General features: G+C 41.3%; 1 protein-coding gene and 1 pseudogene across 2 annotated transcripts in view; both read left to right on the forward strand.

The window, feature by feature from the left end:
* The window catches only part of LOC308418300 (solute carrier organic anion transporter family member 1A5), a gene marked incomplete at both ends in the record, with an annotated part of 31,598 nt that overhangs the window by 12,656 nt on the left and 3,960 nt on the right, over positions 1 to 14,982 (forward strand). The window contains 6 exons of the mRNA XM_080913702.1: positions 3,258 to 3,356; positions 4,435 to 4,659; positions 6,719 to 6,883; positions 8,180 to 8,375; positions 10,129 to 10,294; positions 12,185 to 12,357. Coding sequence (XP_080769828.1) covers positions 3,258 to 3,356; positions 4,435 to 4,659; positions 6,719 to 6,883; positions 8,180 to 8,375; positions 10,129 to 10,294; positions 12,185 to 12,357 — 1,024 coding nt within the window. The remainder of the gene's footprint in view (positions 1 to 3,257; positions 3,357 to 4,434; positions 4,660 to 6,718; positions 6,884 to 8,179; positions 8,376 to 10,128; positions 10,295 to 12,184; positions 12,358 to 14,982) is intronic.
* LOC308418303 (pyruvate kinase PKM-like) lies at positions 1,067 to 2,324 on the forward strand (annotated as a pseudogene). The gene has a single exon. The product of its transcript is annotated as a pyruvate kinase PKM-like (transcript).

Consider the following 14,982-nt stretch of genomic DNA (forward strand, 5'->3'; position numbering starts at 1 on the left):
GTTGTTTTGGGGTCATGTATGGCAGCCAAGTGCCTTTTCCTGCTGAGCCTTCTGACTGTCCCTGTAGTGTTTTCTCTTGTCATGTTCTCATAAACATTCTTGCAGCCTTAAAAAACACTGTTATAATCATGTCTTGTCTGTCTTGTTCACCATACAAACCAGTTTGTTTATCAGGTACTCTCTTTCCTGCTGGGGTTCTGTACTCTGCTGCTCTATGAGAGGTTAATGGTACTGTTCATCTTCCTTACAACCCCTCAGCCTATGTGTCTCCCAGGCAAGAGCCAACTTAGTGGCCACCTTCATATGTTGCCTCCTAAATGACCTTAGTTTATTATGAATAATTCACATAAGTTCTTGAGTAAATCCATCAACTTTGGATGTTCAGTGGTTTCCAGGGTGTAGGCAGAGTGGGCTTTGTAGGTCATGAGACTATTCAGTTTATAAGTTGAGTATAGGATTGTTCAATCTATAACTTTGTATATACAGATACTTTTGATTAACATAAACTTATTAGTTAAAAATAATAGACAAACAAAAAACAAAAAGAGCTAAAAGAAGACTGAAATAGATTTAGGATTAATTAAGATGAATTAAATTTGAAAATAACTTTTGTCCCTTTTTAGAGACTTTTTAATTTGACAGTATTTTTTGTAGTGTTAATCTAGTTATCCTGTTCAGATTTTTTTACCAGCATCTAGGGAAAACAGAACAATTTTCCTGCAATAAAATTTAAAAATATGGATTTCTTTATCAAAACTACATAGATAAATTATAAACACAAATGTATAAAATATTATAACTATGATTAATATATATTGCTCAGTTTCATAATGAAGGGCTGTTTAATTACTTAAATATATATGTATGCATAATATAATCAAATAACTAAAAAATTAGAAATTTAGAATGTAGTTCTATATATGGTTCTGTAGAGATACAGAAGCTAAATGTAAAAAATGAGAGCAATCTATGTGGACAATAAGTTAAATCAAGAAACGAGGTGGCACAGCAGTGCTGTGTCCTGATTCAACAGACATGCGCTTTAGGTATCACTGCAGGATCCAAAATGCTTCCGAGGACCCCAGGAACCGTGCCGAAGCCACACAGTGAAGCAGGGACTGCCTTCATCCAGATACAGCAGCTCCCTGAAGCCATCGTTAACACCTTCCTGGAACACACGTGCAATCTGGACATTGACTCTGTGCCTGTCATAGCCCGCAACACTGGCATCATTTGTACCAGTGGCCCTGCTTCCCAGTCTGTGGAGATGCTGAAGGAGATGATTAAGTCTGGAATGAATGTGGCTCGGCTGAATTTCTCTCATGGAACCCATGAGTACCATGCAGAGACCATCAAGAATGTTGGTGCAGCCACAGAGAGCTTTGCATCTGATTCCATCCTCTACCGTCCCATTTCGGCGGTTCTGGATACAAAGGGACCTGAGATCCGGACTGGACTCATCAAGGGCAGAGGCACTGCCGAGGTGGAGCTGAAGAAGGAAGCCGCTCTGAAGATCACCCTGGACAACACCTACATGGAGAAGTGTGACGAGAACATCCTGTGGCTGGGTTATAAGAACATCTGCAAGGCGGTGGAGGTGGGCAGCAAGATCTACACGGACGATGGGCTCATCTCACGTCAGGTGAAGGAGAAGGTGCTGACTACCTGGTGACAGAGGTGGAGAATGGTGGATCCCTGGGCATAAGAAGGGCGTGGACCTGCCTGGAGCTGTTGCGGACCTCCCCGCCACGTCAGAAAAGGACATCCAGGACCTGAAGTCTGGGATGGAGCAGGATATGGACATGGTGTTTGCATCTTTCATCTGCAAGGCCGCCGACGTGTATGAAGTTAGGAAGGTCCAGCGACAGAAGGGCAAGAACATCAGGACCATCAGTAAAATAGAGAACCATGAAGGTGTCCGCAGGTTGATGAGACTTTGGAGGCAAGTGATGACCTGGGCACTGGGATTCCTGCAGAGGAGGTCTTCCTGGCTCAGAAGATGATGATCGGATAATGCAACCGAGCTGGGAAGCCTGTCATCTGTGCCACACAGATGCTGGAGAGCATGATCAAGAAGCCATGCGCCACCCACGCTGAAGGTAGTGATGTGGCCAGTGCAGTCCTAGATGGAGCGGACTGCATCATGCTGTCCGGAGAAAAAGCCAAAGGGACTGCCCGCTGGAGGATGTTCGTACGCAGCATCTGATTCCATCCACCACCTGTAGTTATTCGAGGAACTCCGCCGCCTGGCGCCTATTACCAGCGACCCCACAGAAGCTGCGGCGGTGGCCGGTACAGGATGTCATACGGGATGCCTGGGCTGAGGATGTTGACCTTTGTGTAAACTTGGCAGCGAATGTCGGCAAGGTCCAAGGCTTCTTCAAGAAGGGAGCTGTGGTCATTGTGCTGACCAGGTGGCACCTGGCTCTGGCTTCACCGATACCATGCCTGTAGTGCCTGTACCTTGATGACCTTCTGGAGCCCCTCTTCTAGCCCCTGTCCCTTCCCCCTCCTATCCTCTCCATTAGGCCAGCAACGCTTGTCGTGCTCACTCTGAGCCATAGTGCTGGTGGGTTGGGACGCCAGGGGAAATGAATGCCTCTGAAACAGAGCCAGGGGTGAAGGAGGAACGCAAGGTTTGACACCCTCTGACTATCACAGAAGGGCAGCATTTCTGTTGACTTTGCTTGTGCAGAAAGTTGTCCAGAGAATTCCCAGCCCTAGCCTGGAGTCAGGAGGCAACAAGAGTAGGGGCTGAGGGGGTGGGGCCTGGGTTCCAGTGTAGGCGACTTTGGCCCTAGCCCTAACTTGCTTTCCCAACAGCTTTGGCCTCCCGGGTGTTCCTTCTGCATCCACTGCTGTCACTGTGACACTCCACGCTCCACCTTGTCTTCTGCGTCTCCAGGCCTGTTGCTGTAGTGCCCACCTGCATGTTAATAAACAGCAGCTGAAGCAAGCAAACAAACAAACAAATAAATAAGTAAAAAAAGAAGAAGTAAGGTTGCCTTTAAGACACATCCGTCCTGATACTCTATAGGTCCACACTGGTGGATTCTTTTACTAACTATGTAGAGTGAGAGAAAGAAAAGCCAACAAGAATTATCCACGGAAGCACAGTGAACAATCTAAGTACAGTTTGGAGAACGTGTTAGGAGGAAGCAGCTCCTTGAAGATTATAAATAATTCAATTTCAAGGATTTTTTTTTAATGCAAGCAAAATGTGTGCTTATGTGACTCCTGTGTTTGTTTGCTTCCAGGGATTTTAGAGACAGGAAAGGTGTTTGGCCCAATAATTGGACTTCTGTTGGGATCCTTCTGCGCAAGGATTTATGTAGACACAGGGTCTGTGAATACAGGTAACACAATGCATTTTGTTTATACAGCCTGCTCCCTGGGTGTGGAAGAATGCTCAGGAATGCTACACCTCTGCCTCCTTTGATCCTCAGGAAAATTATCACCACTTACAGATGGCAGACCTAAGGGGGGCAGGGGACAGGGTAAATTGCCTCATCTGATTTAAAATCTACGATTTCCCCACTATATTTCAGCCACAGTTTGGTTTAAAATTTACTTCCATCCTGTGGCTAATAAAACAGATCTTTCAGTCATGTGATAAGCCCCAGTTTATAAAGGGTTCCATATGACATATGGGTCATTTACTGCTACAGTGTATATTACCACATACTGCTAGATAAAATTAATTTTTACTGAATATACAAAATATAAAAATTTTTAGATAACATGTATTTTATGCTATTGTATTTATGTGTATGCGTATGGCTGTGTGTGTGTGTGTGTGTGTGTGTGTGTGTGTGTGTCTGTGTCTGTGTCTGTGTTTAGGTATATTAGTATGCGCTGTGATTGTGGTTGTGTGCTGAAGTCAGAATAGTGTGGCAGATTTCCCAAAAACAGTTACAGGAAGTTGTGAATTTTTATGTGGGTGTTTGGAATAGAACTCAGGACTTCTGCAGGGGCAACAATCAGTCTTAGACACTGAACTGTCACTACATTCCCTTTCTTCAACGACTGTGATGTTTTGAGACATCAGGTTAAGACTATCTCTTTAAATATATCTCAAATCTCATTTCTGTCCTTTGAAATGTAGTATGTCATAAGTATACAATCTTACAGCATGTAGTATGTCAGAATGTTTTCTTCTTAACTTTAACTTCACCCAACTGATTAATGTCACACCATTATTCTGAAGGTCTGGATTAGACCCTGGTGGGGTGGCAGAGGCCAATAATCTCAGAATCTAAGAAGCAGAGGCAGAAGGCCACAAGCTCAAGTTCCAAGAACAAGAACAAATTGTGAATAGTTTACAAATGACATGCAAAACTTATGCTCAGATGGAATCATGTGTTTCAATAATGTGTTTTAGTTTACACAGGAAAGAATAATGCAAGCTAATGGAATATCTATATGTCTTTTCAGATGACCTGACTATAACTCCCACTGATACGCGCTGGGTCGGTGCTTGGTGGATCGGCTTTTTGGTCTGTGCAGGAGTGAATATCCTGACCAGCATCCCCTTTTTCTTCTTTCCCAAAACACTCCCAAAGGAAGGACTAGAGGATAATAATGTGGTTGAAACTAAAAACGACAAAGGAGAGAAGCACAGAGAAAAAGCCAACGAGGGAAACCAAGGAATCACTAAAGGCAAAGAGGAAAACTAAACTCTGTTTGGTTTAGCCAGGGCTGTGGTCAGTGGGCACTTGTCACTTGTGCTGAGTTGAGACAGGTTGTCACTCATCGTCACTACTCATTGTGTTAAATGTCTTCCACTGTCACCGCTTGGCAACAGCTGACGTGATAAGGAATGTGACTTACACGACTTACCTCATATTAGACTTAGGAAAAATTCAAATCTGTCTGAACACTCAATGACTATCTTTCCCTATCTTTTTAGCTTACTTTACAGAAAATATTACCCCAAGTTAAAAATATGAATACCCAGAAATTTGAGATAAAGATAGAGATAAAAATGTGTTTGATAAGGAAAATATTTAGCTGTGAGCATCCTTGAAGTCAGGGCTGAAAGGGAAACTATGAGAAAGTAACACAATCCTCTATATTTGAATGTGTGTAATAGCTCACAAGGGCATTGTTCCCTTAGAACAGACTCTTTTACAACAAGCAGGAATGTTATTAAGCAATGGTGCAGAGTGGAGATGCTTCTATGAGAAGCTAAGGCAGGACAGCGGAGTATTCAATCACCCACATAAAAATTCACAACTTCCTGTAACTGTTTTGGGAAATTTGCTACACTCTTCTGACTTCAGCACACAACCACAATTACAGTGCATACACACAGCCATACACATAAACATAATGCGTATTCTTAAAGCTTGGCTCTGCTTTCACAGTTGTGTGTACTGAGATCTGTGGTTTCTCCAGAGATCTCATTAGGGGTGTGGCTTGGTCTCTTAAATTCTTAAAGTGTTTAGTTGGAAGGTGGGAGGGACCAGCGCTCTGTCAAATGGGGGTAGGAGTGTGTTATATTCCTGGATGTCTGTGATGTTCCGTTACAGACTCCTGTGGGGAGCACCTTACTGGTGACATCCTGCTATCTCCTCCATCACTCATATCCTCCAGCAGCCATGTGCACCAAATGGTCACAGGTCTGACTTGCACACTACAGACCTTGGCTGAGGAGCCAATGACATGTGTTACCAGTGTCCAGGTTTGAGTGTCCTTAGAAACATAGCCACGTTAAAGATTCTTCTGCACGGTCTGACATTGTTCTCTGTATGGCTCTGTAGTGTGTTAGATCAACGTAATTTTCCAAACTAGGAAAGAAATCAGCGGAGAATAAGACACAGAGAAAATAACTAGGAACCTTGGAGACTCATTAGGAGGACAGGGATGTCAACAAACCTGAGTTGAATCTCCCAGGAAGACTGGCTGCAACCATCTCACTCACAAAGATGGGCTTTGCCACTAGACTCCACTTCTTTTCCTCAAACTGCTCTGCTTCTGCTTCTGAATGGTGTCTTCCTGATAGTTTTATCTCAATCAAATTTTAGACAGTTTATGAAGGATAGCATAAAATTAGCAAGTCGAGCCAGTAGACATGAAGACATTGAGGGAAGAGACTATTAAGTGTGGGTTTCTGAGAGCCTGCAAACTTGACTCTCACTTCTTAAATAGGGAACAGTTTTGGCTAAGTCACTTGGAAGATACTTGGTATGCACCAACTGGGTCAGCATTCCTTACAGTGAGACCGTCATGTTGAGATGTTCATGAGCATTGCTAGGTGATTTTAATGCATGGCCTGCTCTGAAGTGCTGGTGAGATGCTGCGTTGTTTGTCTGGGCAGCAATGTGGTTCCCACAGCTTCCCTAAGTTGTTAGCTTATCGATTCTTACATTACCAAGTGAGGGTATTAGGGTTTATACTCAACCTTCATCAAAGCAAGTCTCTTGCAGAGTCCAAAAACGAACCACTCACTCTCTGGTGTATGAAGGGTGTTAGTAGGAAGGAGAGAAAAAAAAGGAGTGTGGCCACACACTTGTACCTATCGCTTTACCATTTTGCTTGCTGGCTAAATTGTGTTCTGGTTCGCATATGGCTTGTTACGCCACTAACTTCAAAGTGATTAAAACCCAAAGGCGTAAAGATCTATCAAATGCATTTGTCTCATGGCACAGTCTGTAAGAAGATTTCTAGGAGAATACTGCACACGAAATGCAAGGCCAAGTTAGCTCTTTTCTTTTAGATTTCTTGCCATTCATGAAGAGCCTCTCCTGCAATCCGATTTATATGCTTCTCATTCTTACGAGTGTGCTCCAGGTAAATGCATTCATCAGTATGTTTACCTTCCTGCCCAAATACCTGGAACAGCAATATGGAAAATCCACCGCGGAGGTGGTTCTTCTCATAGGTTTGTATATTCATCATTTCTTTAGGGTACTTTCCCATACCATAAGGGCACGATAGATAGTAAGATAATAGGGCTAGGCGACAGCAACAGATTGAAATCTATTAGGATATTCCTGTAAATTTTCTCTTTCCAAACATCAGGGAGATAAAAAAAGGATAGGTAATGGAAGTGACCAGAAAAACTCACTCTGATCTCTCTCCAAGCAGAAGAGGGAAGCATCATAGTTATTACAATCTTGGGGGAAGCTTGTACCAGTTAATTTTCAGACAGGCAACATGTTAATTCGTAGAGGAATACAGAATCAGCTCACTGGGATTCTATATCTCAGGCCCACATTTTGCACCTGGGCTTCAGTTCTTGGTCTCCACGTTACTTCTAATTCAGTTGCTCAGACCTCCCTTGGTCTGACGAGTCTGTGCTGTCACACCCTCTTTTTCTTGTTAGTACACTAACCCAGGAATCCCACATTTCCCTTGAAAACTGAGTATGACAGGCTGGCACCATCCATGTTATCTAGAGTTCTCTGAAAGTCCAAATCCCAGTCCTCACCCTCAGATGTATACAATTAAATGCAGAGCTGCCAAAGATGGTTAAGTTCTTCTAAGCCAGGTGCTGGTGTTGTGTGAATCCACCTTACTCAGAATCCTTTCTTTTCTCTTCCCCTCCCCTCCCCTCCCCTCCCCTCCCCTCCCCTCTCCTCTCTTCTCCTCTTCTCTCCCCTCCCCTTCCCTCTCCTCTCCCCTCCTTTCTCTTCCCCTTTCTCCTTCCCTCCCCTCTCCTTCCTCCTGCCCCTCTCCTCCCCTCCCTTTCCTCTCTTTTCTTTCTTTCTCTTTGATTTTTTTTTTTTTTTAATGAGAAGAGTCAGGGAGCAAGAATACTGAACAACATCAGCAATACACAAAATATACTACACCCGAGAACAATGGACTCAGCAGGTACCTGAGAAGTCACCCAGAATCCCCAGTACACAAAGTGAAAGGAAACACACAACACATCCAATGTCATAAGTGTATGTGTGCACATGTGTGTGTGTGTGTGTGTGTATGTTGCTCATAAAGTGTTTATAACCTGTTTGTATAAGTGTTTGTAGCAAATGATTGTGATCACTAGCTGTGTTTTTAAAGTGGCGTTATGGAGCATTTGAAAACCTCTTTGTACACAATATGTGAGTGAGTAGGGTTTAAGATCATTTGTATATCAGAGTGAAATTATTTCTTAAGTAATATGTATTAGATAAATTGATAACATATTTATTTTTCTGCTGTTTTATAAATACCATTTTACTTGCGTTTGTAGGTGTTTGTAACTTACCTCCAATATGCATTGGATACTTACTTATTGGCTTCATTATGAAGAAGTTCAAGATTACTGTCAAGAAGGCTGCGTACATGGCATTCGGCCTATCCCTGTTTGAGTACCTTCTGTCTTTCTTTCACTTTATGATAGCCTGTGATAATTTCCCAGTTGCTGGCTTAACTATCCCTTATGAAGGGTATGTTGTTTTTCCAATGAACACCATAACATTTTTACAATTGCTAGTACATTTCCCCTAAGGGTTATATGTGATTAGATAATTTTATTATATCTTAATGGCAGTGATCCATGATTATCTTGTATTTTCCCTTTCACCATCTACCATAGAGCAGCCCAAACAAATTGTAAGTGCATAAGAAGGGTGTGGGGACTATCAGTGAGCAATTTTATGATTCTACATACATATGGGTGGAGCCATGGTGATATCTTGGTCCGTTTTAATTATAATAGAGAAAAGTAAATCTGAAGCTTTTAGCCTAAATTATTCATGTTTTTTTTTTAACTCCCATAATGAGACAGCTTTAAAAGTAGTGAAGTGCTTTCTGAATAGGCAGGAAACCCCAAGTTCGGGTCTCCAGAACATGACATTGGAGGGTGTCTGCCTGGGGCCTGCCCTGGTCTAATGGGAAATGGTCCTGGGTGAGACACAGCTTGGATGGAGGGCCAAGACTGATAATTCCTGAACTTGGAATCTTTTTTTTTTTTTTTTTTTTTTTTTTTTTTTATAAATTGAACAACTTTATTTTAAAAAACAAAGATAAATGTACAGATTTTAAAAGCATTTTTGCATAACAGTATATGCATATGTATTTTGCATAACATGTTTGTCAGTACTTGACATTTTTAAACATTTGATAGTATGCCCTAAAAATCTTACTAGTTACAATGAACATAAAGTACATGTAAAACAAGATGTAACCTGAAAATAGTAAAAGTTTTCTTGGTGTGTAAAGATTAAGCATAATGATTTTTCATTCTGACCTTGTAATCTTACTAGTTGTGTTTAAGTAAGTACAGGTCTCTTACTCTGTAACTCTCTTACTATCTGTGCTGATAAGCACTGGTTTTCTTGCTTTCGGCCTCAAGGACCTCTCCTTTGCCCAGCAAGAGGTTTGGAGCTCATTAACTCTTCCTGAACCAGAGAGAAAAGAAAGGAAAATAATTAAATTCCCTTAAACAGGCAAATATGCACAGGCACACACATACACACACACACACACACACACACACACACACACACACACACACACAGTGGGCCATTTCCAGGAAGGTCACCTGCTAGCTTTAGTTTCTAAATGGCTCCTCATAGGTATCCAAAATCTCTGTGCTCCTCCTATGATCTGAGCAGCATATGCAAAAAACTCTGAAAGTTCCTTGACCTGCTCTTTGGGCATTGGAACACTTAACAATGGGGATTTTGTCTCAAACTAGGTGGAAGTTTATCTTCTGACATCCAAACGTATGTGAATGTACCCATGTACCTACACACTAACATGCACACACAGACAACACACACGTACTCACACATGAGAGAAAGGACAGAGACAGAGATGGGGAGATATAGAGACAGAGACCCAGAGAAAGAGAGATTAAAAGAAATATTTCTTTCAAATCCCAGAAAAATGATAAGATTTCTGATTTTAATCATGTAGACACTGGAAAAGATAACTTGTCTTCCATAAATATAGTGTAGGGACCATATGTTGATATTTGGATATTTCTGTTTCTTCTTTGGGGAAAAGATTAAATCTCTCTCTGTCTCTGTCTTTCTGTCTCTCTCTGTCTCTGTCTCTTTCTCTATCTCTCTGTCTCTTCCTCTCTCCCTCCCTTCTCTCTTCCTGTGTGTGTATGCACATGCTGAGATGCAGAGAACAAATAAAGTGCTTGAGTAGGTTTTTCAGTATCAGTAACATCATTTCAAATCATTTCAGAGCTCAGCACCCTCTACATGTAGAGAACAAGGTCCTTGCTGACTGCAACACACAATGTAGCTGTTTAACAAGCACATGGGATCCAGTGTGTGGTGACAATGGCCTAGCATACATGTCAGCCTGCCTCGCGGGCTGTGAGAAGTCTGTTGGAACAGGAGCCAGCATGGTAAATGTCCTTTCAGTGTTTGGGCTGATGTTTGTGTACTGTACTAACATGTGCTGTGACAGAAGCCTTCATCTGCTAAGTGCTTAACATAGACACATAGACTTTTTTTTGTGAACAACTCAATTTATTCTATATATGCAGACTTGATGTTATAATTCCCAGGTATTATGTAAATCCTTGACAGAGTCTGAGTATTATTTTGTTTTTTTCAAAGCAGTTGAGATCATTGTTGAAATTATCTGAATTAAAACGCTCTGGGTGGGTGAGAGAGATAGCTCTGGAGTAAAGAGCATTCGGTGCTCTTTAAAGGACATGTTGGTTCCCAGCACCCACACGAGGCAACTCACAGTCCAGCTCCAGGCCAGCTGTGACTCTTGTCTGCCTTCCTCAGATACCCACATATACCTGTTTATATACACACAGATACAGAAACATACACATAAATCAACACTGAAGTTAAAACTATAAATTACTCCAGACAGAACCTGCTTTGTGTTATGACAGTGTTTTGTGACTCTTAGGCTGGCTTCAAACTTGATGTGTGGTTGAGATGGAGAGAAAATTTCTCTTTTCATAACACTAGCTTCTTTCATATATTTATTTACCTATTTGTTTTTTATGTATTTATACAGTTATTTATTTAATGTGTGCATATGTATGTATTGTGTGTGTGTGTGTGTGTGTGTGTGCGCGCGCGTATGCATGCACATATGCACGGTATGCAGGTACCTGTGCCTATGGAGGCCAGAAGGCAACCTCTGCTGTTGACTCTCAAGTCCTTGCACTTTATGCTTCTGAGACAGGATCTCACCAGTTTGGAATTCTTTGGTTCTGTTAGACTGCTTGGGAAGTGAACCCAGGGAGTTACCTGTTCCCACCTTCAGATCCAGTGCTGCAAGCACATCGGCTATTCATGCACCTTTCCTATGTGTGCTGGAATGAAGACTCAGGTTCTCATGCTGGGGCAAGATGTCACTGACTGTTACATCTCTCCAAACCTCATCACGACAGTTTAGTATGATAAGGAATCATGCATGTTTCCTCTCCCTAAACGTGTGTTGTTAGTAATCAAAATGAAATATGAATTGACTTTCCTTCTTAGATAAACTCTTCTGTTGGACTTTGTTTATGAGTAGGCACATAACTATTTCATCAACTCTCTGAGATACATGTTTTAGGACTCACTGCTAGGTAAAATAAAACAAGGCCATATTTACTTACTTTTTTGAAAAAACTATGCAGGCTAGAATGTTGGTTCAGTTGGTAGATGCATTTGCCACAAAGCCTTACCAGCATAATTTTGTCCTGGTATACCCACATTGTAGAAAGAGAGAACTAACTCACATAACATTTTTTTCTGACTTCTTCATGCATGGAATAGAACACACATATGCGCACGAGCGCGTGCGCACACACACACACACACACACACACACACACACACACACACAGAGAGAGAGAGAGAGAGAGAGAGAGAGAGAGAGAGAGAGAGAGAGAGAGAGAGAAGAAAAACCAAACCAAAGAGCAAATAAATGCAAAGAAATAAAATATAGTATACATTCAAGATAGTTGAGTTTTTGCAAGTTTTCTCCAATATTTAGAAAAAAAAACAAAGTGTTAAAATCTACCCTTTTATATTTTATGATAAAATTCCGAGATGCCAAAACCGGAGATATAAATAAAGAAGACAAGTAGCCTGCATTATATTAATTTAGTATTTTTATTTAATGGCATGTGCGCTCAAACTTGGGCCCTCATTCAAGCTAGTTCCTCCTCTGAGTCATATCATTGACCCAACACTTTCCATTTTGATCCAACTGGCTGTGCAGACAGTACTGAAGGTCCATACTAATACATTTCTTCTTTAATGGGCCACTTTTCTTTTGACAGGTCTTTCAGAATTGCAGCTGCATTCGTTCATCAGCAAACTCATCCGCAGTCCTGGGGCTGTGTAAAAAAGGCCCTGAGTGTGCCAACAAGCTACAGTACTTTTTAATCATGTCAGTAATTGGCAGTTTCATCTACTCAATCACAGCCATACCCGGGTACATGGTTCTTCTGAGGTAATAAGTGACTCTTTCATTTAGTCCGCTCTCTTCTTTGTAGTGTGTACATGTTCAAGTATATGACATGATGTGTATATCTGTGTGTTTGTATAAAAATGTCTTTTATTCAGTAGATGTAATTGTCTTCCTGAAGACTTACTGATAAGTAAGCTCACCCTTTCTAGTTGCTTGTAAACTCTGGCTGACTGATTCAGTTCATGTCCTGGCTCAAAACACTCCCAGCTGATTCAAATTGGCTTCTCTCAGCTTCTCACTGAATTGCTCTGCTTAGCCTCAAACTAACTCTGACAATTTGTTCAACGTCTGGCTTTTCTCTGCTTCCTTCTGTGTTTACCGGTGTCTAGCTTTTTCTCTCTGTAACTCGTCTCTGTAAAACTGTCCTGGTAAAACTGTCTCCTTTTGTCCTCTGTGATGGTCTCTTAAGTCATCTCTCTTTCCTGTGATGTTCTTTTGAAAGTTGGGTGTGTCCTTTCTCTGATTCATTGTCAAATCTTTCTCTAATTTGTCATTTTGTCTGCTCCTCAATTAGATGTCACTTTTAAATATGGCTGCTTCCTCCTACAAACCAACATTACTGTAAAGGTGTGTACTAAATGTGTGTTGGTATTTCAACCAGAGGGACTGAGGGTGTGTCATTCCAGCAGGATCACACAGATTTACAAGGTGTTTGCATGTGATTTCTTGCCAGAGCAGCCATGTTAGTGGGTTAAAATTCCTGTGTGTATGTGTGTTCTCGTGTGGCACTACACTATAAAACCAGGAAGGTCAGAATGTTGGAGAGTCAGCTTTCTCTCTCTCTCTCTCTCTCTCTCTCTCTCTCTCTCTCTCTCTCTCTCTCTCTCTCTCTCTCTCTAACCTAAAACAGATAAACTTTTATTTTAACTAGAGAGCTATGTCTCTCTCTTTTTTTCAGCTCTCTCTTTTTATGTTGTTTTGTAGGCAGGGTCTTTCTTATTATTTCTGCCTCTGTGCTGCCTCTGTTCTCCAGCACACCTGGCCCTCAATTTCCCCCAAAATCCTGTTGTCCCTCCTATTTTAATTTGAGAATGCTGAGATTATAGATGCATGACATTGAATTGGCCTTTTCTAGTTTAACTTTTTAATATATATTCCTGGATTCTGTGGATTAAAGTTAGGTCATAGAGCCTCTGTGGTAAGCACCTTAATCCACTAGGCAACCAACTAATGACATTTAGATTTTTTTGGACATTTTTAAAATTTCTTTTTTCAAGAAAGACCCTTGGAGTCATGGTTCCTAGAACCCCAATGTTCTAACACACCTTTGTCATAATTCTTATACTAAGCACTGCTAAATTTAATAATAATTTCACATTTGCTGGTATTTTCCTCCTTGCTCTTTTCTATTTGTACCTTTTATTAAGCCTATGAATGGACATCTCGTTTTGACAAGAGGAGAGTTGTTGCCACTCAGCTGACTGACTGGCAGAGTGTGAAACTCTCTGTGTAAAAGAACCAGGCTCCATTGACATCCTGAGCTCAATCTGTCCTCAACAAAGACATGAACCCAATAACTGATGCTCTCTAATGAGGAGGAGATACTTGAATGCAATGATAGATGCCCAATTCTAACATAAACTTAGGGAAGTTACAGAGCCAAGGTTCAAAGTTTATTTTCTGAACAGGTGTTCTTCCCAGTCTAGTGAACTTTACACTCACCAACAATGGGAAAGCAGTTCAACCTGCCTTTTCTTGTCTCATTGGAATTCAGAGGCAAGTTGAATTAACCATGATATGTAACTCATTTGCACATAAAACATTTTATCCTTATAGACTGGACTAAGGTTATCGGTTCTTCCTTTCCCTGTGCTTGTCTGATTCTTTGCCCGTGTTCCCTCTGTACTCCATTCTCCTCCTCTTCCAAATTTGTCTCTCCTTTCCTTCTTCATTGTTTCCCTCCTCACATATCTTTTCTCCTCTCCTCTCTCTTCCTCTCCCCTCCCCTCACCCTTCCATTTCTCCTCTTCTCTTCCCTCCCCTCTCCTCTTCTCCTTTCTCCTCCTTGCTTCTTTCTTTCCTTCTTTCCTCCTATTCTCTTCTATTTCCTTCCCCCCTTTTGTTCTTCCCCTCTTCCTGCTTTATACTCATCATATATGCTCACTATAATATACATATTATATATGAATATTATATATATACATATATACATATATGTCCTTATATATTTATTTTTCAAGGTAAGATTTAATGTTCATATATTTGCACAAATGGAGATTTGGTATATGCCTTGATTTAGTTCGTATATTCAAAGACAGATAATGGCAAAGAGTATTACTAGTTCTTAAGATTCATTCATGCATGTGAGGGACATTTGGCTGTGAGTTCCGTTATCCCATCGTGTGCCAGTCAGAGTCAGTTGATGTGGCTAAGTGGTGCCTCTTTTCTCTTCACTACTCCAGAAGCCTCAGTCCCCAAGCTGCATGATCAATTGATAAGAACAACTGTTCTCAGAGAGGAGGAAGGTCATAGGTACAGGGCAGATGAGCAGCTGAACTCTCCTGTTAGAACCTCCACACATGCTCTCAAGAGATGCCCTCATGTTTACTGTATGCCTGTTTCCACTTCCATCCCTCACTCAGTTTCTCAATTGTCTTACTTTCTGAT

This window comes from Micromys minutus, assembly GCF_963924665.1.
Source record: "Micromys minutus genome assembly, chromosome: 3".
In the NCBI taxonomy this organism is placed as follows: domain Eukaryota; kingdom Metazoa; phylum Chordata; class Mammalia; order Rodentia; family Muridae; genus Micromys; species Micromys minutus.